The 26,708-nt window shown below is 40.8% G+C and overlaps 1 protein-coding gene and 2 long non-coding RNA genes across 52 annotated transcripts in view; 2 read left to right on the top strand and 1 right to left on the bottom strand.

Annotated features, from left to right (window-relative positions):
- Nucleotides 1–26,708, top strand: part of PTK2 (protein tyrosine kinase 2) — a 357,319-nt gene that overhangs the window by 288,833 nt on the left and 41,778 nt on the right. For 48 of the 50 annotated variants that reach the window (XR_013397442.1, XR_013397443.1, XM_077944113.1 and 45 more), the window contains 4 exons: nt 10,203–10,314; nt 20,880–20,966; nt 24,796–24,933; nt 26,479–26,610. Coding sequence is in view for 48 of the 50 variants with exons in the window: in XM_077944113.1 (XP_077800239.1) it covers nt 10,203–10,314; nt 20,880–20,966; nt 24,796–24,933; nt 26,479–26,610 (469 nt within the window). In the remaining 2 variants the exon portion in view is untranslated. Of the gene's footprint in view, nt 1–9,115; nt 9,592–10,202; nt 10,315–20,879; nt 20,967–24,795; nt 24,934–26,478; nt 26,611–26,708 lie in introns of those variants that run through there. The other 2 variants (XM_028853003.2, XM_028853005.2) reach the window with 2 other exon arrangements.
- LOC144330868 (uncharacterized) lies at nt 1,494–7,144 on the top strand. Its single transcript, XR_013397458.1, has 2 exons — nt 1,494–4,297; nt 6,839–7,144. It is a non-coding gene; the product is annotated as an uncharacterized LOC144330868 (long non-coding RNA).
- Nucleotides 18,269–25,294, bottom strand: LOC144330862 (uncharacterized). The gene is made up of 4 exons (XR_013397452.1): nt 25,104–25,294; nt 23,086–23,628; nt 19,812–22,765; nt 18,269–19,362 (listed from the first exon to the last, which is right to left on the bottom strand). It is a non-coding gene; the product is annotated as an uncharacterized LOC144330862 (long non-coding RNA).

The raw sequence follows: 26,708 nt of genomic DNA, 5'->3' as shown, positions 1-26,708 counted from the left end.
TCAAAGGTGGTGTCTCAATTCCTCTTTAGTCATTATACCAGTATTTTTTTTTTTTTTGCATTGCTATGCTGTTGGGTCTAGATATTATCTAGAAGAGTAATCTGTTTCACGATTATAGCTATGTACAGTTAAAATGCTCACAAAGTGTGAACTTTAGGAGTTTGTGTTCTGTTTTGGCCCTCAGTCCTTCCAGTGATAAAAAGCAAACTGCAAATCTGAATTTAATAGGAATTTAATGTAAAATGTAAATTGTTTCTACTGAAAATTATATCTTAGCTGCTTCATATCTAACAATAATTCTTACCCCTCATTGGGTCTCACCCACACATCTCTATCGCAGTACTGTCTTTGCACAATTTGCCAAAGTGCACAATTTGGCACTTTGAAACCAATAACTTAACATCTACCTCTCTTTCTCTGCCTTAATTTTTTCTCAGACTTGCATTTTAGCAATACCTTTTGTATTATGTTTTTAGTGCTTGCTCTGGAAATTACACTATACATCTTAACTTTTCATAGTTTACTTAGAGTTAATCATTGTACTTCATATAAAATGTAGAAACTTTGCCAGCAGGAATGTCCATTTACCACCGCTACCTTGGTCCATTATGCTGAAGTTGTCATGTATGTTACATTCACATATGCCATTAACCTCACAAATGATTATGATTTTTGTCTTGAATACCATTTTAAAGAAAGTAAGGAAACTCTTCTATATTTAACTTCGTACAGTGCTCCATTCTTCTTGAAGAACTTATTTCCATTTGGTTTCCCATCAGATGAAGAATTTTTTTAGCATTTCTTATGGTGCACATCAGTTGGTGGTGAATTCTATTAGTTGCATATTATCTAAAAATGAGCTGAACTTAACTTTGTTGATAGGAATTTCAGGTTAACAGAGTTGTAATTTTTTTTTTCCCCAGCACCTTAAAGATGTTCTTTTACTGTCTTCTGCCCTGTTATGTTTAATGAGAAGTCACTGGTCATACAATTGTTACTTTGTATGCAGTGTGTCATTTTTCTCTGGCAGCTTCCATGATTTTCTTTCTTTGATTTTTCAACAGTTTAAGTAGGATGTGCTTGGGTGTGGTTTTCTTAATGTCAATTGTGTTTAGGATTTGCTGATTCAAAAGGTTGAATCTATAAACATATCCTTTATAAAATTTAGAAAAACTTAGATCATTATTTCTTCAGATATATTTTTCTGTTCTGTTTTCCTTCTCTTCTTCTGAGATTCCAGTTGCATGTGTGTTAAGACTTCTGATGGTGTCCTTCAGGCCAAGTCCCAGAAGCTCTCATTGTCACCTTCTCTTTCCCTTGCTCTTCCTCCTCTCCCCATTCCTGACCTTCCCTGCTTCAGATTGGATCATTTTTATTCACTCACCTTCAGGTACCCTAACTCCTTTTCTATCATCCCTATCTACTGATCACTTCATCCAATGGAGATTTTATTTCATATACTGTATTTTTTGGTAATAGAATTTCTGTCTGGCTCTTTTTTTTTTTTTTTTTTTTTTGTATTTCTCTGCTGACATTTCCTGTAATTCATTATGAATAAATTTTCTTTTATGCTGTTGAATATAATAGCTTCTTTTAAATCCTTGCTAATTTCAACATCTGAGTCATCTGTAGAATCAGTCTCCTTTAAATTTTTTTTTCTCTTGAGAATGGGTCACATTTTTATGTTTTTTTGTATATCAAGAAGTGTTAGATTATATCCTAGACATTGTGGCTGATGGGTAGGTAGCAGAACTTCTTTCCACTGTGAGCAGCAGTGCAAATCTCTGTTCAATTATTTTAGCCTTAGCTAGGCAGCTTGGAGTCTGCACTGTGTGTGCATGCTTCTAGGATCAGCAGAGATTTATTTAGAATATATACTCAGAATTTGAAGCACTTCTTCCCTGGCTGTCTTCATTCTGGGATTTCTCCCTTCCCTTTTTTCCGGTTACCTTTATGCTAGCTGTGGTTGCTCCAAACTCATTTCTCTGGTTGTTCAATCCAATAACACTGGCGCCTGCCTTCTCACTAACGGCCATTAGAAAGTGGGGACCCACCCAGTGCCATTCTCTTCCTTCTCATGACAGCTCCCTCCAGAATCTGGCTGCCTGTGGTTGCTCTCCCATGCTGTCATAGTTGTTTCTTACATCCAGAGTATATAGTTCCTATCTGCAAAAGGTTGGTCAAATAAGAGCTACTCACACATAGCAGAAACAGAAAAAGATGTCAGCATTTTAAAGTAACATTTGCGGAGGCTCATGCCTGTAATCTCAGCAGCTCAGGAGACTGAGATGGGAGGATCACGTGAGTCCAAGAGGCCGAGGCTGCAGTGAGCCATGATCGAGCCACTGCACTCCAGCCTGGGTGACAGACCACAATCCCAATTCAAAAAATAGAAAAAAATAAAACAATCTTAGCGGATATCAGGGTTTTTTAAAAATAATTTTGAGATCGATGTAGCACAATAACCAAACAAAGGCTTTATTTACTGCAGTTGGAGAAACAATAAGAGAGAAATGTGATTTCAATATATCCATGAAACTGAATTTCCAGTCTACCACTGGTGACTAAAGGCCATAATCTCCAGCACTACTGCTTATGAGAAAAGAGAAAAAGAGCAGAGGCATAAGCAGCAATGCTGTGATCATGACCTTTAGCCACTAGGTCAGCTACTTCCAGGTATACCATCCCTAGCTTCATCTCAAGCCTCAGACTTGTTTTCTGCAAAGATGGTAGGGTTTAGTTTGGTTTGGTTTGGTTTGGTTTGGTTTTAAAAGGTCAATTCCATTCCTTTGTAGTGAGGCAGCTTTGGCTAATTATAAGAGATCATGTTTCAAAACCGGTATTCCCGTGAACTTGCCAAAACAAGCCAGTTCCCGCTTGACTTTTTTTCCTTCAAATTTATTGCTGCTCTTTCTCTGGGTGTTTTCCAGATTAACTTAAATAATTGCAAACCCAGACTGATTTTATGTCCAAAGCAAATTTTATGATCAGGATCGTAAAACAGATCCTTTGTTTTACGTGATTCCTTTGTTTAAGTATCAAAATTCAATCTTTTTAAATAAGTTTTTCTTCCTGCATTTAATAAAGCAAAAAGTATTTATTACATTTAAAAGGAGAAATGTTTTGTATTTGCAAAGAGAAAAATTAGTAGTACAGTCAGTCTCAGGGAAAATAGTACAGAAATGAAGACAAAAGCACAGTTCTTTCCTAGTGGTAAATAAGGCAGGTAAAAGTACAGAGCTAATTAACATTTACTTAGAAGTTTACTAATTTTTCATTAATACATATGTTATTTCTCCATTCTAACAATAGATAGGGTAGACTGTGATTTTTACTTATAAATGAGAAAACAGGTTCAAGTAGGCAAGATCTCCTCTGGGATTGCATAACTCACCAGAGAAGCAGCTTCGATATCTATCCGTTGCTTCTTCTGGGACAGCTTGAAGAACTCAAACACTTAGAATCAATTGGCCTTTTCTACTTCTGAAAATTGTCTTTATTGGAGCTGTACTTTTGTGTCTTAGCTCCATACTGGAAATGAAGGACCGCTTTCTTGCTCACCATCAAGTTGTATAGGGAGTGTTGCAGGCCAGAAGAAGAAAATCAGACCACCTGTTTTTATGTCCTTTTACTGTGAATTGATCACTTCAATGATTTTATTTTAAAGTAAGAGAAGTAAAAAATAAAACTAACACTAAATAAAGCACTCCTTTCCCCTCTTCAGGATTCTGTTCCTTAGTGGTGCACGTGGATCAACAAAGTGTAATTATCGTTGTGCTAATGTTTGTTAAATGACAAGTCTCAGCTTTCATTGTTCCATCTATTTGCAAGTTTGAGACTTGGAAACCACCATTCTGGGAAAAAACATGAAGGCTCATTTGTTGCCAGTTCACATTAGGCAGCTAAGAGCTTTCAGATGGAATGTATTGCTACTAAAAATATTTATAGTTTGGGAAAATATGCTTCAATTTGACCTCCTTGATACTCTGCACATTCTAGTTTGTTACTCTGGATTCTTCAGCAGCTGTAAAGAGAAAAGTTCAGTACTGTCTCCTTGTGCCCTCTTACTCCATCTATGGACTAGTCTTCCCATTGTAAAAACAGATATTTTTTATGAGTTATTTATATTCTTGGTTCCTCTGAGCAGCAAATTATGGTTTCTCAGAAGCATTTTGACATGCTATTTTGGGTATGAGAATGAACTAGTGAGATTGAAGGAACTTGTTTCCCAGTTGTCATTATGTTCTTTGAGGAACAAGTCTGGGATGTTTAATTAAAGAAATATAGGCCGGGCGCGGTGGCTCAAGCCTGTAATCCCAGCACTTTGGGAGGCCGAGACGGGCGGATCACTAGGTCAGGAGATCGAGACCATCCTGGTTAACACGGTGAAACCCCGTCTCTACTAAAAAAAAAAAATACAAAACACTAGCCGGGCGAGGTGGTGGGCGCCTGTAGTCCCAGCTACTCAGGAGGCTGAGACAGGAGAATGGCCCGAACCCGGGAGGCGGAGCTTGCAGTGAGCTGAGATCCGGCCACTGCACTCCAGCCTGGGCGACAGAGCGAGACTCCGTCTCAAAAAAAAAAAAAAAAAGAATATAGAAGTGTCTGTAATATGCAAGTGATACTTAGCTTACAAAAGAAATTAGATTCATGTCTGACAACTGTAGGGAGCTTACAAGCTAAATCCCACAACATGGCAATATGTGATTAAGGGCTGAAATGAAACATTCAGACAATAAATTCAGTGGGTCAGAGAATAGGGGAAGTGTGTGTGGGTAGGATATATCAGGGCAGATGGAGCCTGAGAGGGTCTTCTTGTGGCAAGGGACTTCACGGGACCCTTTTAGAGATTCTTGGGGAAAACAGTAAGTAGCCTTAAGACCAGAGTGGCCCATTTCACAAAACAATCTGTGTGAAATAACATTGCCTGATGAGAACCCTTTGAAAACGGAGTTCCCGTTGCCTTAAAGAATATGTCCCACTTACCCTTCTCTCAGCTTGCCTGTATTTTAATTATTTGAAGGAGTAGAAGAAACACACTTGTTTTTCCCAATTTTTTTTTTTCTTGATTTTTACGGACTTTTTACCTGTTTAAAACTTTTAGGAACTCTAACTGAAGGTGTGATGTTTAAGGGTCAGGAGACAGAGAGCAGGGCACCGTAAAACCACCAACCAGAGATGTGCTTCTCTCTCAGGCCAGCTAGGCGTTCTTTGTTCCTGGTCTCTGGTCCGCTGCTCCCAGTGACCATCTTGAGGAAAGCTGCCTGCAGGTCCTTTCCTGTTGAGAGAACAGGGGCCAGTTGAGAGAACAGGGGCTAGGCATGGTGGCTTACATCTGTAATCCCAATACTTTGAGAGGCTGAGGTGGGAAGATCACTCCAGTCCAGGAGTTCAAGACTAGCCTAGGCAACACAGTGAGATTTTTATTTATTATTTAATTGTTACAAAAAATAAAAAAGAATCCGCCAGGCCTGGTGATGTACCTGTAGTCCCAGCTACTCAGAGAGCTGAGGTGGGAGGATTACTTGAGTTCAGGAGTGATCGTGCCGCTGAACTCCAGTCTGGGCTACAGAGTTAGACCCTGTCTCAAAAAAAGAAAAAAGAAATTGGCCAGGCACAGTGGCTCACACCTATAATCCCAGCACTTTGGGAGGCCGAGGCAGGAGGATCACTTGAGCCCGGGAGTTTGAGACCAGCCTGGGCAATAATAGCGAAACCCTGTCTCTATAAAAATAAAACTAAATTTGAAAAGAACAGGAAGCTTGATAATGTGCTCTTCTTGACTAGTCAGTAGACCTGCTCCACTGATAGGGCTTTATTCATCCATTTACCTGTCATTTATTAATTCATATTATGCTTCAGGGTCAGTGCTAATTCTGAGCATTTGAAAGTGGGCCTTCGGGTAACAACTCTTGGCCTAATGGGAGCAAAAGTCAAACAAACAGATATTTACAATGTCTTTTGGCAAGAGTTAAGAGCAAGTTAGGCACTAGTTTCTTTGGAAAAGAGTAAGGAGAGTAATGTAACTTAGCCTAAAGGGAGGAGGGAGCTTCAGGGAAGATTTTTCTGGAGGAACTGCTATTTGACACTTGAAATACAAGTAAGAGTTGGCCAGAGAAAGAAGAGAAAAGTGTTCCAGGCAAGAGACACAACATAAAGAGGCATGGGAGAGCATAATGAGTTCAGAGAACTTGCCAGGACTTAAAGGAAGAAGGGCTATAGGTGAGGAAAAAGGGAAGTGAAGCGAGATTAATCACTTCACTTTTAAAAGCAATGGTAGTTCCCACCATGTGTGCACGTGCCCCAGCTCTGAAAAAAAATACGTATTTTTAACTCCATTAGCAGCCTTTTGAGGTATGGATTTACTGGTGTTTTACAATCTAGAAAGTTAAGATATAGCTTCCCACGTTTTCATTGGTAAATGTTCAGGACTGGGTGAAGCTATATTAGCTCATACCAAAGTATCAACTCCTATTCCTTATAGTTGTAACGTCTTTACATTTGTCAAGTTCAAAGGCGTTGTATATCAGTGACTGCTTTAGCAGGCATATTGTTGATCTGTTGGTTTGATTGATGGCCAGTCTTAATAGTTGTATTGCTAACACTTCATAGGTGATTTGATGAATTTATAAAAAGACATGGTTGCTCCTTTGTATTTCAAGCTCAACTTGGATTTTAACTCATTTGAAATATTTGCACAGGCGTATAGTGTAAGCCTGTAATCCCAGCTTCTCTGGAGCCCAGGAGTTCAGGACCAGCCTGAGCAACATAGTATCACTCCATCTCTTTTTTAAAAAATAAAAAATAAACAAATAAATAAATAAAGGTAGGAGGCCAGGCGTGGTGGCTCATGTCTGTAATCCCAGCACTTTGGAAGGCCAAGGCAGGCGGATCACTTGAGGTCAGGGGTTCAAGACCAGCCTGGCCAACATGGTAAAATCCCATCTCTACTAAAAATACAAAAAATTAGCCAGGCATGGTGGCACGTGCACCTGTAGTACCAGCTACTTGGGAGACTGAGGCAGGAGAATTGCTTGAACCTGGCAGGTAGAGGTTGCAGTGAGCTGAAATCGCGCCACTGCACTTCAGCCCATTCAACAGAGCAAGACTCCGCCCCAAAAACAAAAAAGAAAGAAAAGAAAAAGACTCATAGCTCTTTGTGGGAATGGTAGCCATTAGCTACACAGGTTATTATCTGATGGGGAATTTCTAATAGTTCTTTCGATTTTTAAAAGTCTCTTGCATTTCAGAGCTCGTCACATAAGCTGCCTAATTTTCATTTAGATCTTCTTCACAACAACCCTTCAAGATAGGTAGTTAGGGAGGCACCCCATTTTGTGGATGAGGCTTGGAGGGACAGAGTTGTCCATGGTCTGTCTGTGGCAGAATTTAAACCTGATCTCCGTGTGACTCAAACTCCTTGAGTTTGATTGAGCCTTATTGTTTTCCCATTCAGTTTTTTTTTTTTTAACCACTAATGATCCCTGAATTTACTCAGCTTAGTTAAACATCTAATAGGTAATGATAATGCATGTATTTTATCCATATACAGTATTTGTTCATTTAGCAAATATTTAAGTGTCAGCTATGTGCAGGCACTGTTTCATTCAAAGTATAACAAAAGGTGTTTAAGTCATAAATTAAAATATATAAGGAAAATTGAAATATAAAGGTGTTTGTTTTCACATAAGAAATGGACAGAAACCATTGCTATACTTTGGACATGTAATGCTCGTTACATGACCAAAAGTACACAAACATTATGTGCTTGGTGTGAGTCTGTAACTGTAACCTGCTGAGACGCTGGGACTCTTCCTCCCTAACCACCCCCAGTGCCTGGGGCAGTGCCCTCTCCCACTGAGTTCTGCAGCTAGAACGCACCAGGCCAAGCTCTTCTCTACTGCTCAGTCACAACACTCATGTCCTGTTTCAGTGTGTTTTGTTGTTGTTGTTATTGTATGTATGTATGTATTCATTTATTTATTTATTTTGGAGACAAGTCTCGCTCTGTCACCCAGACTGGAGTGCAGTGGTGCTATTTTGACTGACTGCAGCCTCCACCTCCCATACTCAAATGATCCTCCCACCTCAGCCTCCCAGAATGCTGGGATTACAGGCATAAGCCAACTTGCCTGACCCTGTTTCAAGGTTTTGAGTATTTCTTTTCTCTTAGACAAAGCACCTCAAAGACCTTGTCACGTGCCTCTTGCACAGAGCAAATTAGCAAAGTTAGCAAATACTTGCTGAATGAGCAGCCCTCAAGTAAATGCCATTAGAAATGCCCACTGATGACAAGTAATGCTTATAGCAGATGCTCTCACAGCCATGATCTCCCTTAATCCTCCCAGCAGCTGAGGGGAGCGTTCTTCTGATCAGAGGGGCAGGGCAGAGAGAGTGGCCCTCTCAGGACCCCTGTGCTCCTTCCCCAGACCTGTCCCCAAACTTCCCTGCACCACTCACCAGGAGTCCCCTGGGCCTGGCACATGGGACCAGGTTCCCAACAGTGCTGGCACCCAATGAGCATCTTGCCTGTCAAGGCTGCTGCACAGTTCTTAAATACTGTGAAAAGTTTTGTGGTTTTGCTGAGCCACGATCATCTAACTGGAGCAAGAAAGAAACCAAAACCATATCTTGAGAATGGAGTGGGACTTTTGACTAAAAGCTTTTTATGTAAAATGCTTATGTGATTTTTTTTTTTTTTTTTTTTTTTTTTTTTTTTTTTTTGAGGTGGAGTCTTATTCTGTTGCCCAGGCTGGAGTGCAGTGGCGCGATCTCGGCTCACCACAACCTCCGCCTCCCAGGTTCAGGCGATTCTCCTGCCTCAGCCTCCTGAGTGGCTGGAACTACAGGCATGCACCACCACACCCAGCTCATTTTTGTATTTTTAGTAGAGACGGTGTTTCACTATTTTGGCCAGGCTGGTCTTGAACTCCTGACGTCGTGATCTGCCCACCTCGGCCTCCCAAAGTTCTGGGATTACAGACGTGAGCCACCACACGTGGCCCTGATATGATCATTTCTTGAGGCAGACATTCCCTTTTGTTTGGGGGATGAAAAAAGTCTTACCATCTGTAGTGATGGTTTGCTGACTTGGGGCAGTTATGAAATGAATTTTGTCTCTTTTCCTGACTCAGAAGGTGACTGTGTAAGTTGAGTTGTGTGAGAAACAGCACACTCTTAGCCTCCAGCCAAGCAGGAATGTCTTTTTAAACAGCAAATTCCCAGATTAGAAAGTCTGGTGCACTGATGTCACTCTTTCCTGAGTAATTTCTGGGTGGTTGTTTACTGCATACTATCTACCAGGAGCCTAGAAACTTTGAATGAGTGTCATTATTAGAACTCTAGAGTTGTAGGAATGTAGGAAGAGCTGTTTGCCACAGTTAAGACAAGGGTTTCAAACTGCTGCCTGCTGAGCCCTGGGGCATCTGCATGGAATGGGAAACTAGCAAAGTCTCGCTTTGGCTGCATTCTGAGGGGTTTATGTGATGGCAAACAGCCAAGATGAAGAAGCTGCCTAGCAGTCGCTGCAGAGGCTCCAGCGGCTGCAGCATTATATGGGACTTCAGATAGCTTCTGAGTAGTCAAGCAGTGGTAAGTAGCAGTGTTACCAACTATGGGGTGTCCAGCTTAAAGCAAGGAGTATTTTCAGAAGCACTTGTAAATACTGTCGCGTTTTTGCTTATTTTCCTGATCAGATAAAGCACCGGTTAAGCTGAACGATAGGAAGATTGTATTGAGCAATTTAGGGAGATTATTGGCCAGATTGCTAATTGATCACGTAAGTGCTGGTGTGATCACATTATGTGTGAAAAGAATCTGTCCTCAGACATGTATATGCTTGATAAAAGTGCTGCGTGGGATTTCTCAGAGGAATTCTGTTCTGCTCAAGATCAACTTTGGCTTGCAAACATTTCATCTTGGCCCGTCCTTCATTTTCTGCAACTTCTTTTTCTTACCAGCTGTCTTTTTCTTACCTATGGCTGTGCTTTAAATGGACTTGCCCATTTGGACCAAGGCTATTCTAGAATCATTTCGTGAAGATTTAGAAACCTGATCCTTCTTTCCCCTGTGTCTAGGATCCTTTCTTTATTGTTATCATGTACTGTTAGCCAACTGGTGTTCCTTAGATAACTCAGGGTGGGGTCTCGTGTGTGCTAACTCTGGGTTGTCAGCTCCCCTAAGACAATGTGTTGTCTCTCTAGCACAATCCTGGAGGAAGAGAAGGCTCAGCAAGAAGAACGCATGAGGATGGAGTCCAGAAGACAGGCCACAGTGTCCTGGGACTCCGGAGGGTCTGATGAAGCGCCACCCAAGGTAGCTACAGTCCTCACCCCAACTCTGGGGTTGCTTTTACTAACTTTTGAGATTTACAATTAGGCAACTGTTTTCTATGAGGAGAAAATCAAATATCAGGTTATTCTAAGAGTAATAGTTGTAACACCAACTAATTGTTTCCTTTTTGCTTGTCTTCTCTTATTACCCTCATGTGCACTCACTTTCCTCATTTGTATTTCAAGTAGGGGTTCTTTGAAGCCATGAGCAGTTGGATTAGATGTCATCTTAAAATGCTTTTCCTATGCTGCCCTAACTTGGAGGAGGTTTTTCCTTTGTTGGTTGTCAGAGATCTCCCTAATGATCAAGTCTGGATTAAAATACTAAACTAGGTCACAGATGCTTTGCATTTTGCTTTATTTAAAAATGAGTCTGTTTCCACCTGACCATATTCCTTTGTTTGGTTTTGTTGAGAACTCTGCACATTTTTTGCCTTTTTCTTTTCGTAGCTGGTGGCTGGGTTGTTTGTTGGGAAAGAGAGCACATTGCAGTTGCTTTTGTTTCCTTAATAAGATCTTCCAGCAGCATCCTTAGACCCTACTTGCCCACTTATGTTCATATCCTTTACTGGTGCCCTCTCCTGCCTCAGAGAGGTCAGCCCGGCCCTTTTACAGCTGCTGGGCCATGCCATGGCTGGGGGTTTTAGACAGAGTGACACTTTCCCTAGATTAATAAGTCTTTATATACCATTGGCTTTTGATAGGATGCTATTTTCACACACTGGGTTACTTGCCATGAATACTCCAATTCTGTTCTTTTTCTCGAAAGTTAATAGATAATAGGATTTTTTGTAGTTAGTAGTTATTAACTACCACCATTTGATATTTGATTAGTTAAAAAATATATTAAGAAACTTTGATAATTCATTTTTTTTTATGAAAAGTATTCAGAAATTTGATAAGACAAAGTACTGTTTAAATATACCAATTTTTTTTATCTTGAAGGCTGAAAACTTTTATTTTCTTGGTCGTCATTTTGAACTCTGTAACATTAAACATACATTGAAAGTGAAAATGTGATTAACACAATTATGCAGATGTTTAGAGACAGAGGGTGCCTCAGACCAGCCCCTTCTACAGAGAGAAGGACCGAGGCCCAGAGAAGAAACACATACCTGTCTGATGGGTGTTACATTGAACGAGGCAGTGGGAACACCTGATGTTTCTCTGTCATTCCCAGCTTAACAACAACAGGAAATCCTTAGTTACCCACAGGAAAAAACAAACATGTACCCCACATCCCAGCATCTGAGGCCCTCCATGTTCTGTTTACAAGTTTGCCTATTTTTAAATTTGTTTACTACTGCAGAATAGTCCAGTACTGAGAGTTGGGAGAATCTTATCATTAACTTCTCAGGCCTTGAAGTCAAGTGGATTCATTCACATAGGGGTCTGCTATTTACAGTCTGATGACTGAGCAGGTCACCTACCTACTCCAGATCTCACATTCCTCATTTGCAAAATGACTATTTGTATTCCCTACCTCTTGGGTGGGGATGTTAGAAGATAATTCACTGTCCAGCACTTTATTTAGTACACAAGTGCAAAGGAACATAAGTATTTGGTAATGAGCACCAAAGAATGCAACACTTCCCTAAAACTCACAGGATTAAATCAACTCTTCAGCTACACATATGTCTATATCCCAATCTGCTGGATTTTTAATGAGCTTAATATGACTGATTTTCTAAATTAGGTTCATGGGCAGCGGTGATGAGGCTTCTCAACTTCTTTTTTGGTTTTAGAGTACAAAGACTAGTTTGGCTTAAATATTTAAATATCCTTAACACTTCTTTTTTTTTAAGGTATTTTCAAAATACATATTTTGAGATTCTTTTCTATAAGCACATTGTTGCACTCTACACAAAGGTTTATTTGTTAAACAGATAAGGAAACTATAGCCCGCTGTGTTTTTGTTAATTAAAGTTTTATTGAAACACAGTTTTATTGGAACACACCCATTTATTTGTGTATTATACACAGCTGCTTTCACCCTACACAGGTGTAAATGAGCAGTTGTGACAGAGACAGTATAGCCTACACAATTTAAAATATTTACTCTTTGACCTTTAAAGAAAATATTTGGCAACCCCCAGATTAAAAGTTTTAATGGTGACCGGGCATGGTGGCTCACCCCTGTAATCCCAGCACTTTGGGAGGCCGAGGCGGGCGGGTCACCTGAGGTCAAGAATTTAAGACCAGCCTGGCCAACATGGTGAAACCCCGTCTCTATTAATATCCAAAAATCAGCCAGCCGTGGTGGCGGGCACCTATAATCCCAGCTACTCAGGAGACTGAGGCAAGATAATTGCTTGAAACGGGGAGACAGAAGTTGCAGTGAGCCAAGATCACGCCATTGCACTCCAGTTTGGCCGATAAAGTCAGACTCTGTCTCAAAAAAAAAAAAAAAAAAAAAAAACTTTTAATGGCTAGAAAATCATCTAAAATAGCATAGATACACAGATGCTTGATGATTATTAACAAATACTAGTATGTTAATTGTTGAACTTTCATGCCAGTCAGAATCAAGTCCTGTATGCAGTTTTTACCTTCTCAGTGTTCATCTTTAGAATCAAATTCTGCTTTTATGGTCACAGTATTTGGCACATCTGATATGAGTCTGTGATTTCCAATTTGGTAGGCCACTATTTCCTCACTTCCTGTACTTTGTAAAGTGAGAATTCGTTAGATTCTGGTGAGTTTTCATAATTCTGCTTGTAATATATTAGAATAAGTAAGTCTTAGATTTATTTTTTTATTTTTATTTTTATTTTTTTGGAGACAGAGCCTTGCTCTATCGCCCAGGCTAGAGTTCAGGGGTGCTATCTCGGCTCATTGCAACCTATGCCTCCTGGGTTCAAGCAATTCTCCTGCCTCAGGCTCCTGAGTAGCTGGGATTATAGGCACCTGCCACCATGCTTGGCTAATTTTTGTGTTTTTAGTGCAGTCAGGGTTTCACCATGTTAGCCAGGCTGGTCTCAAACTCCTGACCTCAGGTGATCCGCCCACCTCAGCCTCCCAAAGTGCTGGAGTTTCAGGTGTGAGCCACCACGCCCAGCTGTCTTACTTAGATTTTTTTTTTATTTCTACCTTCCTTTCTTTTTTTAAAATAAGATGGGGTCTCACTATGTTGCCCAAGCTCTCTTGAGCTGCTGGGCTTAAACAATCCCTTGCCTCAGCCTCTAGAGCCACTTAGATTTCTGAAATTTAGATAGGATCTCAGGCTTCTGTAGATAAATTTTCTGTTGTTAATACTAATATAGAAAAATTTTAATGTAGCTTAATTAGTTTTATAAGTGAAAACTTGTATAAGTTTTATAGGTGAAAAGTCTTTCTCTTTCCCAATCAAGATTCAAAATTAAGTTTACTTACATACAGGCCGGGTGTGGTGACTCACACCTATAATTGCAGTGCTTTGGGAGACTGAGGTAGGAGGATCAGTTGAGCCCAGGAATTTGAGACCAGCCTGGGCAACAGGATGAGACTCTTATCTTTACAAAAAAATTTAAAAATTAGCCAAATTTAGTGGCATGTGCCTGTGATCCTAGCTACTCAGTGGGCTGAGGCAGGAGGATCACTTGAGCCCAGGAGGTCTAGGCTGCGTGGAGAGCCATGTTTGCCCCTCTGCATTCTAGCCTGGGCAACAGAGCAAGGCCTTGTCTCAAAAAAAAATTAAAAATTTTTCAATTTTTTTTTAAAGCTTACTTATACTTGGTTAATAGTAAGAGCATTATAACCACAAAGCCAATTATTAAGAATATGTATGGATCGCTTCATCATGCTTAATACCAATTTTTTCATATAATAATCATCTTTAGAGAACTTTCCCTGAGACAAGCCCTGCATGGGAGTAGCGCATTAAATGCTCATTTTCATCTGTGCCTGTTGCTTTCCTGCAGATTCCCACTGGATCAATGGAGAGCCTCAGGATGAAGGTATCTTAGAACAGCCATTCTCAAAGTGTAGTTCTTGGACCTCTGTAGGTCCCCATGACCATTTCAAAGGTCCGTGACATCAGAACTCATCTGATAATGTTTTGTTATTTGCCTGAGGCGGGTGGATCGCTTGAGGCCAAGAGTTCGAGACCAGCCTGGCCAACATGGCGACACCCGGTTTCAACTAAAAATACAAAAATTAGCCAAGCATGGTGGTGCCCGCACTTGTAGTCCCAGATACCCAGGAGGCTGAGGCACAAGAATCACTTGAACCCAGGAGGCAGAGGTTGCACTGAGCTGAGATCGCGCCACTGCACTCCAGCCTGGGAAACAGAGCGAGACTGTCTCAAAAAAAAAAACAAAATGTTATTTGCCTTTTCCACTAATAGAACTGCTGACACCTTAGCACAAATCAGGACAGTGGCATGAAGTTGTACTAGACATCACTGTGTTCTTCACCCCTGTGCTCACACACAAAAAAAATGCCATTTTACAGAAGAAAGGCCTTGATGAATCTGTGAAAAATATCTGACATGAAGACCCAGGAGGGGCATGTTAGCCCTGCTGCTGCACACCTAGACACGATGTCTTGTCTTGAGAAAAGCACTATACAGTTGAGTTGCAAGCTGGACTAAACACTTTTTTTTCATGGAAGGCCAGCTTTACTTGAAAGAACAGCTGGCAGACATACTGTTCAGAGTTGGATATTTGGTAGACATTTTCTCAAAAGAGAAAGAAGTGAGGCTGTGACATTGAGGAAAACAACTATTTGTTACCAGTGATAAAATTTTTGTTTTCAAGCAAAAATTAGAGTTTTGAAAAACTTACACTGTGATCTTGACAGCTTTCTAAATTCTTAGACTGTTATAGTAAGCTCAGGATGATATTAACATGTGTTATTTTAAAAATGTATGTTGTTTACTGAAATGTGTTAACATTGGGAGGATCTGTGCAGCTCAGTAAATCAGTATCTTTCAAATGACCTACACAGGATGTTAAAAATCACACATGAGTATAAGTTCCATTGAAACTACAAGAAAAAGTAATGGATTTTTTTTCCCTTTTTTTTCTCCCTTAATTCTATGGATTTTAATGTAACAGATGATACCATTGTAAATTCCACATTGCAACTCACCTTTAAGAAGCTGTCACTTGCATTTTGGTGTCAAATCAAAAAACAGTACCACAATTGTGCTCAAAATCTACGGAAATACTCCTCCCTTTTCCAGTTGTACAGCTCTATGAGTTTACTTTTTCCCCCTCATGTATTGCAACAAAAGAGAGTATCGTAAGACTGCAGAAACATATGAGAACCTGCTGCCTTCTGTTAAGCCTAACATTAAAGCGAATTTACGTAAATGTAGATGTACATGTGTTCTTCTCAGTTTGGTTTGTTTGGTTTTGAAAAGGTGGTTTTTTTAGTATGTGATGAGCTTATTCTTAAGTGAATTAATAAATACTTTTTAGTATCTGTTTTAATTTCTAACAGTATGAGTGTTGGTAGTTATATTCCAAATAAAAACTCTTTAGAGTCCTCAGTAATTTTTGAGACTGTATAGGGGTCCTGAAAATGATGAAATGTTTGAGAATAACTGCCTCAGAACATTGTTCTCAACCCTAATCAAACCCAGCACAGCATTTATATAAAAAATGATTTTATAATGTCCCATTTACTAATCCTGAAATAAAATACATAGGTAATAGAATGACTTACCAATTTCAGAATATCAGTGGAAGAATACTAGTGTTTGGAGACCCAACTATACAGGAGAAATTAAAAAGAAAGTCATTTTTTATAACGTTATGCATGCATGTATAAAGCACTCAGGTCGAATGACATTGGGAGACATGGTGGCATAGCCAGATCCTTACACCTGTTTGTGGACTCACCATGAATACAGCAGTGACAGAGCAGACCCCCACAGCTATAACTGATAGGAATTGCATTAGTCTTGGTGATGTCATTTTCTAGAATGGTAAGAAAATCTTGGTAAATTTTAAATGAAACATAATAAAATTGCCCATCAGTATACACGGTAGTTGCTGTTCTGGAAAGTTCAGTTCCTCATAAACTATACAGAATATCTATACAAACTATACAAAATATATAAAGCAGAATTCATTCTGTATTCAAGCAACAGGGATTTTATTGTTGCTGTTGTTTTACTTACATAAAGTTGAGAGAAACAGCAGAAAGTCCTGCGGGGACCAGGCATGGTGGCTCATGCCTGTAACCCCAGCACTTTGGGCAGCCAAGATGAGCTGATCACTTGAGGCCAGTAATTTGAGACCAGCCTGGGCAACATGGCGAAACACCATCTCTACTAAAAATACAAAAATTATCCAGGCGTGGTGGTGTGCACATGTAATCCCAGCTATTCAGGAGGCTAAGGCACGAGAATTGCTTAAACTCAGGAGGCAGAAGTTGCAGCGAGCCGAGATCACACCACTGCACTGTAGCCTGGGTGACAGAACGAGACTCCATCTCAAAAAATAAAAATACAAAAATTAGCTGGGTGTGATTGCGCATGCATGTAATCCCAGCTACTTGGGAATCTGAGGCATGAGAATCACTCAAACTCAGGAGGCAGAGGTTGCAGTGAGCCGAGATCATGCCACTGCTCTCCAGCCTAGGCAACAGAGCATGACTGTCTCAAAACAGAAAAAGAAGTCCTGTGGGATATGAAACAAATCCTGTTGTTCAGGCCTGTCCCCTCACTGCCAGAAATCTCACTTGCTGACCTCTACCTTAATGCCAATTGTGCGATCATGGAAAGCACCCTCACTAATACAGTTCTCCCTTGATATCTGCAAGGGATGGAGATTAAAATCCACAGATGCATAAATTCCTTATATAAGATAGCACAGTATTGCATATAACCTACATACCTCTTCCAGTATACTTATTTTTGTTGTTGTTGTTGGCTTGTTCTGTTTTTTGAGATGGAGACTCTCACTCTCCAGGCTGGAGTGCCATGGTGTGATCTCAGCTCACTGCAACCTCTGCCTCCCGGGTTCAAGCTATTCTCACGCCTCAGCCTCCCAAGTAGCTGGGATTACAGGCGTGCGCCACAACACCTGGCTAATGTTTTTGTATTTTTAGTAAAGACAAGGTTTCACCATGTTGACCAGGCTGGTCTCAAACTCCTGACCTCAGGTAATCCGCCCACCACGGGAGCTGGTTATTGTACTCCTTTTGTCATTGACAGTAGGGAGGCATAGAGAGCTGAAGCACCCTACTGTGAACACTGACAGTCTGGCTCAAAGCCTGCCCTCTTGACCACCATGCTAACCTCCAATTTGTAGAGAACAGAAGTAGAGCTGTTTTACCAATACAGTTGTGCTCTCCATGGCTGTTGGTTAGCAACATTTGATTTTGTGGTGTCCTTTGTGCAAATATTTTGTCTATCATAAAACATATTTTCAACTTTTTACCTTTTATTTTTATTTTGAAATGGAACCTTGTGTTATCATTTGCTACCCAGTTAAGTCTTTGCATCACTGTGAGATAGTTTACATTGGTTTTGCCATTCTCTGATCTATTTATTTTGTATATTCCTTTTTATTTGGTGAGTCAGAAGTACGCTTTTAGAATAGCATCATGGCACAGCAGATTTTGGAGTCACGCAGTTCTACCACTACCACCTATATGCCCCTATTTAGATTGCCCAATTTATCTGAGACTCTGTAAAATAGGGATTATAATATTGCTTCATAGCAATGTCGTGATCAAGATTATCAAATTGTATGTAAAGTAGGTAGTTCAGTACACACAGAATACACAGTAAATTGCACCTTTTTTTTTTTTTTTTTTTTTGCCTGAATTTATCAAGAGTGCATCACTGTGCAGCTGTCAGCTCTGTTTATTGTTCCAGTCCCCGGCTCTGCCTCATTCCGTTCTTGGACTCCAAGAGCATTTGATTCAGGAAACCCTTTCCCCTGCAACCATTATTAATGCTTGTATATTAACACATATCTTTAAAACAAGTACAAAGGTAGCCAAACTCTTTTTTTTTTTTTTTTTTTTTTTTTTGCCTCTTTTAATTCAACACAACCATGTCGTAGAACACCCTTTGGAAATTGCCACCATAGCACACAGAGTAGAGAAAAGCCTAGAATGCTCTCTTTATACCCTTTTCCTGTTTGGGGTGTCTTTGGGGGAATTCATGTTGTTATTTAGTTAAGTTTAGAGCAGACTCTATCTGGAACACTGCTTGAAACATGACAGGGCTAAGCGAAAAGGAAGGATTTTTCGCCCTCAGGAATTTAGCAGCTCATAATAGCAGGGGTAGAGCAAGTGCAAAGTACCTGCGACCCAGGGTAGAGTTTGAAAAAGGCCTCCTTAGGAGAACAGAGGACATATGTTTATGTTAGGCTGGCAAAAGCAGGAGCTGTTCTGTGAAAAAAGTAACATCTAAAAGACTGAAAGGATCAGAAGTATTCTACAGATGGAGGGAGGAGACATTCCAGGCAGAGGGGACAGTATAAGCAAAACTGAGGGGAACGTGAGACTGATTTAGAGACCAAAACATACTCTGGACCTAACTAGAGCAAAGCACGTGTTCACCCAGCACTGTGGGAGAGAGACAGGCACTAAAGAGTTTTCTTTCCTAAAAGTGATGGGACTTAAATCCATTTCATTTTATTCTGGACTTAATTTGGCTAGACAGTAATGGGTTTCCACCTTGTTAAATCCTCCAAGTTTTAAAAGACTTTATTGATTTCTTCGAGACTTCTGTTTCAGACTAAATTGTTCTTTCACTATGAACTTTGAATTCATTTATCCCAGAAACAAAGTGAGAATTTAAGACCTGGAAGTGACTTTAGAGATCCTCTAGCTCACCCCCATCTTATGGATGAGGATCTAGAAGCCAGTCAGTTTCATCACTTGACCATAGTAACACAACCAGGAAGTAGGCAAACAATAGAACACAAGTGCCTTCTCTCCAGGTCCTGGACTGCTGGACAGAGAGCATTTGGTTCCCTCGGGCTCAGAATATTCAGTATCCCGTTTTGTTATTAATGATACTTCAATAGCTTTATTAAGATACAATTTACATACCATACGGTTTATCCACTGAAAGTGTACAGTTCGGCTGGGCACAGTGGCTCACTCCTGTAATCCCAGCACTTTGGGAGGCTGAGGCAAGCAGATCACTTAAGGCCAGGAGTTCAAGACCAGCCTGGCCAACATGGCAAAACCCTGTCTCTACTGTAAATACAAAAATTAGCCTGGTGAGGTGCCGCATGCCTGTAATCCCAGCTACTTGAGAAGCTGGGGCATGAGAATTGCTCAAACTCGGGAGGCAGTGGTTGCAGTAAGCCGGGATTGTACACTGCACTCCAGCCTGTATGGTAGAGTGAGACTCTAAATAAATAAATTGTACAATTCAGTGTTTTTTAGTATATTCAGAGTTGTGCAACCATCACCACAACCAGTTTTAGGACTACTGTTTTTAGTAGAGACGGGGTCTTACTGTGTTGCCCAGGCTGGTCTCAAACTCCTGGGCTCAAGTGATCATCCCACCTCGGCCTCCCAAAGTGCTGGGATTACAGGCGTGAGCCATAGCGCCCAGCCTAGAACATTTTTATGAAATGTTCTAAAATGAAATCCTGCACCCATTAGCAGTCATCCCCCATTTCCTCCTCCTTCCGACCGCTGGCAATCACTTATATACTTGCTGTCTGTATTAATCTTTCCTAGTCTAGGTATTTCATTAAAGAAATCGTATGTTCTTTGTGACTGACTTTTTTCACTTAGAATGTTTCGAAAGTTCATCTAAGTCGTAGCACGTGTCAGTACTTTATTCCCTTTAATTACAAATAATATCCCTTTCATAGGTATACAGCATTTTGTTTATCCATTTATATCAGTTGACGGACATGGACTGTTCCCCATTTTTAGCTACTGTGAATAATACTGTTAAGAACATTCATATACATGTTTGTGTTTACTTATTTGTTTTTTTCAAAGATACAGTCTTGCTATGTTGCCCAGGCTGGCCTCTTAATTCCTCGGCTCAAGCGACCCTCCCACTTCAGCCTCCTGAGTAGCTGATGCACATGTTTTTTTGTGGATATATACTTTCATTTCTCTGTTACATATACCTGAAAGTAGAATTGCTGGATCATATGCTAGTTCTCTATTTAGTTTTTCAGGAATAGCCATACTGTCTTCCATAGTGACTACACCATTTTACATTCCCATCAGACTGGCCTGATTGGTTTTCAACTCCTGACCTCAAACAATCTGCCCACCTTGGCCTCCCAAAGTGCTAGGATGACAGGCGTAAGCTACCGTGCCCTGCCCAAGATTTAAGTTTTCTTCTAAGAATCTTAGAGTTTTTAACTTTTACATTTAGACATGTAATCCATTTCGAGTTAATTTTTGTGTGTATTGGGAGGAAGAGGTCAAACTTTTTCACGGGTAGCTGTCCACTTGCCACAGGATCATTTGTTGAAAAGAGTGTTCTTTCCGCATTGAAATGTCTTAGCATCTTTTTATCATTCTTCTCAACTAAGCTCTATTAGGAAAATGTCTTTCTCTATTCATAAAGTACAGGTTTGTCAAAATCCAGAGGTTCATTCATATGATGCTCTGTTGATTTTACAGCCCAGCAGACCGGGTTATCCTAGTCCGAGGTCCAGCGAAGGATTTTATCCCAGCCCACAGCACATGGTACAAACCAATCATTACCAGGTATGCCAGTCATTACGGGTATAAACTGTGTTACTTGATTATTTAGCACTTTTGGGATAGAGAGGTACATTGTGCATGTTTTTATTTGTGTACTTATGAGTATGATTTGGCCGATAGAAAGCTGGGAAAGTGGTTACCCTAATCATTGACTGATGTTGTCTCAATACCCCACACAGAGGGCGTTTGCTTTTCACGCCTTCTTCAAGTGGACAGGGCCAGGACCTGCTGCCATTCTTAGGCACGTTTTCATCCACTCGCTATGGTAAAAGGCAAGGTGAAGCCAGTGGGCACACACTCTGCAGAGGGAGTACTGAACTGGACAGTTTTTATGGAAGGCAAGAATAAAATTCAAAATTAACAGAACCCAGATGAAATACCATATGGACAAGTGTGAAAAGTGTTAGATTTATAGACAGATACCCTGTGCAAATTAGAAAAAATTATCCTTGAATGAAAAGGGCCTGAAACAAAGTAAACAATTCATTTGTTTCGAGAAAAAGTTATTAACTTTTACTGAGGTATACCTTACAATGCGCACAGGTCTTTGTTCCGACAGATGCATACCCCAGTGCATCCCATCCTCACTTCAGGATATAGAGCGTGTCTGTGACCCCGGCAGTTCCTTTGTGCACCTTCCCATCAGGCAACTCCTGCCCCAGGAGCAACCACTCTTCTCACTTCTAGTATCAGAGATTTCTGCTTGTTCTAGAATTTTATATAAATAGATCATATAGAGTGTGCTTTTTAGGCCTTATCTTTTTTTAACTCATTGTAATGTCTGTAGAAGTCAGAGTCCTATTGAGGGTGTCGGTACTTAACCTTTCCTACCTCCTTCACAGAGTTGTTGAAAGCATGGTTTAAATTAAGGCCTCTTGGGTCAAAATGGGCAAAAAATCTTAACTTTGGTACTTAACTGTCAGTAATAAGGGAGAATGTAAGCACTTTCTTATTAGAAAAGATAGGTCAGTGGTAGTTTAGAACAGCAAATTTCAGCCTCTTTAGCCTCCAGATTCTAATGTATTAATTCTGGAGCCCAAGAATAGCTTATCGTTAGCAAGCAACCTCAGTAGGTTCTGAGGTAGATGACTCAGTCAGACCTATGTTTTGGGAGACACTGTTCTGAGATGGCCGCTTGCCTGGCAGAAGAGGAGTGAATCATTTTTCTTGGGCACCTGTCTGTTCGTTCAGCAGGGTTGCACTGAATGTTCATCTACTCTGCCTGGCACTATTCTAGGCACTGGGAATATGAAGACAAATAAAGTACTCTTTTTTCTCATGGAAGGAGCTCACAGGGCCCTTTGTCAGTTTAGATTACTACCAGTTCCATAAGTGAAGAAGCCAAAACCCTGACCCAGCACAAGGGTCAGAGCAATGGGAAGTACACAGGTGGCCTAAAGAAAGAAACCCCACCTCTATGATTGCTGAGAGACCCTGAGCTCTGGCAAACAAGCAGATGGGCCCCAGAGTCTGTGCCTGGCTGGTATGGAAAGTGAACTGGCCCTGAGTGGGAATTGAATACGAGCATTGTTTTGAGAAAACATGACAGCACCTGCTTAATGAGACAAGCTGTTAGCAGAGAGACAGTTCTCTTTGTGTCCCAGCAGGCCTGGTCTGTGGCACTGTCAAGATTTGAAACTCTCATATGTGTTTGTTAGTGGCTGTCTGTCACCAGTGCAGTGGAAGCCCCTGAGAGTGAGGACTTGTCTCTATTTTAAGGGCTTAGAACAGCGTGTAAAAGTGAGTAAATAGAGAATTAAGTAAAACATTGATTTTTTTCATTGAACTAATGTGTGATTAACCTTTCCCGGGCCGGGCGCGGTGGCTCAAGCCTGTAATCCCAGCACTTTGGGAGGCCGAGACGGGCGGATCACGAGGTCAGAAGATCGAGACCATCCTGGTTAACACGGTGAAACCTCGTCTCTACTAAAAAAATACAAAAAACTAGCCGGGCGAGGTGGCGGGCGCCTGTAGTCCCAGCTACTCGGGAGGCTGAGGCAGGAGAATGGCGTAAACCCGGGAGGCGGAGCTTGCAGTGAGCTGAGATCCGGCCACTGCACTCCAGCCTGGGCGACAGAGCGAGACTCTGTCTCAAAAAAAAAAAAAAAAAAAAAAAAAAAACCTTTCCCAAGCCTAAATTTTCCTCTCTTGTAAATGAGACCAACTATGAGACATTTCCTGAAGTTACTTCATTTTTAGCCTAAAGTGATCCTTCTACATGGTTACTATTATGTAGAAAACTGCCTTAGACTATTTTAAACCTCCTTGTGAAAATTCCTAAATGTTGTCTGGCAATAATATGTCCCTTTTCACCAAAAATCTTGATATAGCATTTTGCATTTAGTAGCAGTTTTTATTATTAAGATATTTTCATTCAAATAAACTGTGAGAACTAACTATATGTCTCACTTGAAAATTCATTAATTTTATATTGTCCATATGGAGTTTTGGTATAAATTAATGCCTAGAGACCAAATAAATGCACAAAACCTTTGTTGAAGGGTGTGTTGATATTTGGAAATACAGTTTTGGCTGTGCTTTATCTCACTAAAAAATTAACTGACAACACCCACCATGCAGCACTAGCCTAATGAGGTGTGGAGACCAATACTGATTCTGTTCTCTGTCTTTCTCTTGATTGAGAGAAGGAACCATATAAAGAAACCTGTCTTATTTTCCCTCTGCCTTGAAATTTTTCTCTATGTCCAACCGAATGTCTTCTCTCTGCCTTAGTCATCATTGTTAGAATTTAAAGGTACGACTTATCCTACCATCAGCTCTCAGGTCATTAGAGGACAAACAGTTGAGGGGTTTTGTGTGTGTGTGTTTTGTTGTTGTTATTGTTAGGGGATAGTGGTTGGTTGGGCAGGAAAGGGGGTTTCTAGAGCAGAGTGTGGCACAGCCATTTTTGTGGCTTCCTGTTGCTTTTGCATCCAAGGATGGCCTGCCCTCATTATTTTAGTAAATGTGAAATTCCAAAGAAACAATTTCTTATTTTCTAGTATATACTTGCACTAGCTCTCTAATGCAGCCATAACAAATGTCCTTTCTTGAGACTTTAGCTGAGAGTCCATTTCCTTGCCTTATCAGCTTCTATAGGCCACCCACATGCCTTGGCTCACGGTCCCCTTACTCCGTGTTCTGAAGCCAGAAGTTTTTTGGGTTTTTTTGTTTTGTTTCGTTTTTTTGTTTTTTTGAGACAAGAGTCTCGCTCTGTCACCCAGGCTGGAGTGCAGTGGCGCGATCTCGGCTCACTGCAAGCTCCTCCCCCCGGGTTCACACCATTCTCCTGCCTCAGCCTCCCGATTAGCTGGGACTACAGGCGCCCGCCACCGCGCCCGGCTAATTTTTTGTATTTTTTAGTAGAGATGGGGTTCACCGTGTTAGCCAGGATGGTCTCATCTCCTGACCTTGTGATCCGTCCACCTCGGCCTCCCAAAGTGCTGGGATTATAGACTTGAGCCACTGTGCCCGGCCCAGAGCCAGCAGTATTAACTAACTCTGACCCTTCTTCAGTGGTCCCATGTCCCTCCCTCCTCTTACACTTCCCTCTTGCACTTTTAAGGACCCTTGTAATTACACTGGACTCACTCAGATATCCTGGATACCCTCCCATCCCAAGGTCCTTGACTTACAACCACATTTGCAAAGTCTCTTTCACCATGTAAGGAAACATATTCACATGTTCAAGGGATTAGAACATGGGTATCTTTGAGGGGCCATAATTATGCCTACCACAATATTCTCTGTAATTTTAGTTTCCTTTGTGTATGAAGCAGAACTGTGCAGATGTTATAGTTGAACATTACCTTGCCTCCTTACTCATTCACAGGTTTCTGGCTACCCTGGTTCACATGGAATCACAGCCATGGCTGGCAGCATCTATCCAGGTCAGGCATCTCTTTTGGACCAAACAGATTCATGGAATCATAGACCTCAGGAGATAGCAATGTGGCAGCCCAATGTGGAGGTAAATCGGGTGTCTTGGGCTTCAGTTTGTTAACTTATAAAGGATGGCAAAGCTGGGCATGGTGGCTTACACCTGTAATCCCAGCACTTTTGGGAGGCTAAAGTAGGAGGATTGCTTGAGCCCAAGAGTTTGAAACCAGTCTGGGCAACATAACGAGACCCTGTCTCTACAAAAAATAGAAAATTAGTCACGTATGGTGGTATATGCCTGCAGTCCTAGCTACTCGGGATGCTGGGGTGAGAGGATCATTTGAGCCTAGGAAGTTGAGACTGCAGTGAGCTGAGATCGTGCCACTGCACTCCAGCCTGGGCAACAGAACAAGAACCTGTCTCAAAAAAAAAAAAAAAAAAAAGTAACAAAGCATGGCCTAAGACACCTTTTATTTCTAAATCCTAAGATTTATTGATTTTAATGACTTTTTTTTTTTTTTTTGAGATAGAGGCTCACTCTGTCTCCCAGGCTGGAATGCATTGTACGATCTCGGCTTACTGCAACCTCTGCCTCCCAGTTGTTTGAGGCAGATTCAAACAATTCTGCCTCAGCCTCCCGAGCAGCTTGGATTACAAGCGCAAGCCACCACGCCCAGCTCATTTTTGTATTTTTTAGTAGAGGCAGAGTTTCACCATGTTGGCCAGGCTGGTCTTGAACCCCTGACTTCAAGTGATCCACCCGCCTCAGCCTCCCAAAGTGCTGGGATTGCAGGCTTGAGCCACCATGCCCGGCCATATTTTAATGACTTAATTCAAAGATCAGGATACTCCATCTACTCAAATACTTTCTGGTTTCATGAACTTTTTTAACTAAAAGAACCCAGGGAGAAATACTAAAATCTTTAGTCCATATATTTGAAAGGCAAAGCCCTCAGTGGAATATAATCAGCATATGCATGAGGCCAACGAAGAAACAGGAAGACAGAGCATTCAGTTCTTTGGATCATGTTAATTTTTACTGAATTTTCCTGGTAAAACCAAGAACTACTCTTACAGTTTAAAAATTTATTTGAGCTGGGTACAGTGACACACACCCATAGTTGCATCTACTCAAGGGGCTGAGGTGGTAAGATAACTTGAGCCTAGGAGTTCAATGCCAGCCTGGGCAACATAGCAAGACCCCATCTCATTAAAAAGAAAAAAAAATTACTTATTTGAATAAAAGAGCATCTATAGTTGTCTGCTACTTATGTTCTTTTATTTAATATTTAATACTCTATAATATGTATCATATTTCAGCCTTCTATTCTAGATTGTTTCTACTTTTTTACTATAAGTAACAATGTATTCTTTGCACATATTTTGTGTTATTTCTTTAAAATAGACCCCTACAAGTGAATCTGTGAGCTAAAGGGTTGTATACTTGTTAAAGATGCTTGATGCACATTAAATTGCACCCTGCAGAAAAGTTACTCCCACAAGCACGGTATGAGAGATCCTGTTTCTACCATACTTGCTGTTCTGCTTATCTTTTCTTGAAAGACGCATAAAACAATATAAGAACATAGGAATAGACTTAAGAGACTGGACATGCTGTTTTCAACCCTTCTTCCAGGACTCTACAGCATTGGACCTGCGAGGGATTGGGCAAGTGTTGCCAACCCACCTGATGGAAGAGCGGCTAATCCGACAGCAACAGGAAATGGAAGAAGATCAGCGCTGGCTGGAAAAAGAGGAAAGATTTCTGGTAATTGTGTTTCTGAAAGGCTTCTTTGACTTTTTAAGCCATGTTAGAGTCTACTATATTGCAAATTATTGCAAAATGTTATGTTTCAAAGCAGGAGA

This window comes from Macaca mulatta, chromosome 8 (genome assembly GCF_049350105.2).
Source record: "Macaca mulatta isolate MMU2019108-1 chromosome 8, T2T-MMU8v2.0, whole genome shotgun sequence".
NCBI classification, from domain to species: domain Eukaryota; kingdom Metazoa; phylum Chordata; class Mammalia; order Primates; family Cercopithecidae; genus Macaca; species Macaca mulatta.
Note: the sequence above shows the minus strand (reverse complement) of the source record. Positions and strands in the feature narration are given on the sequence as shown.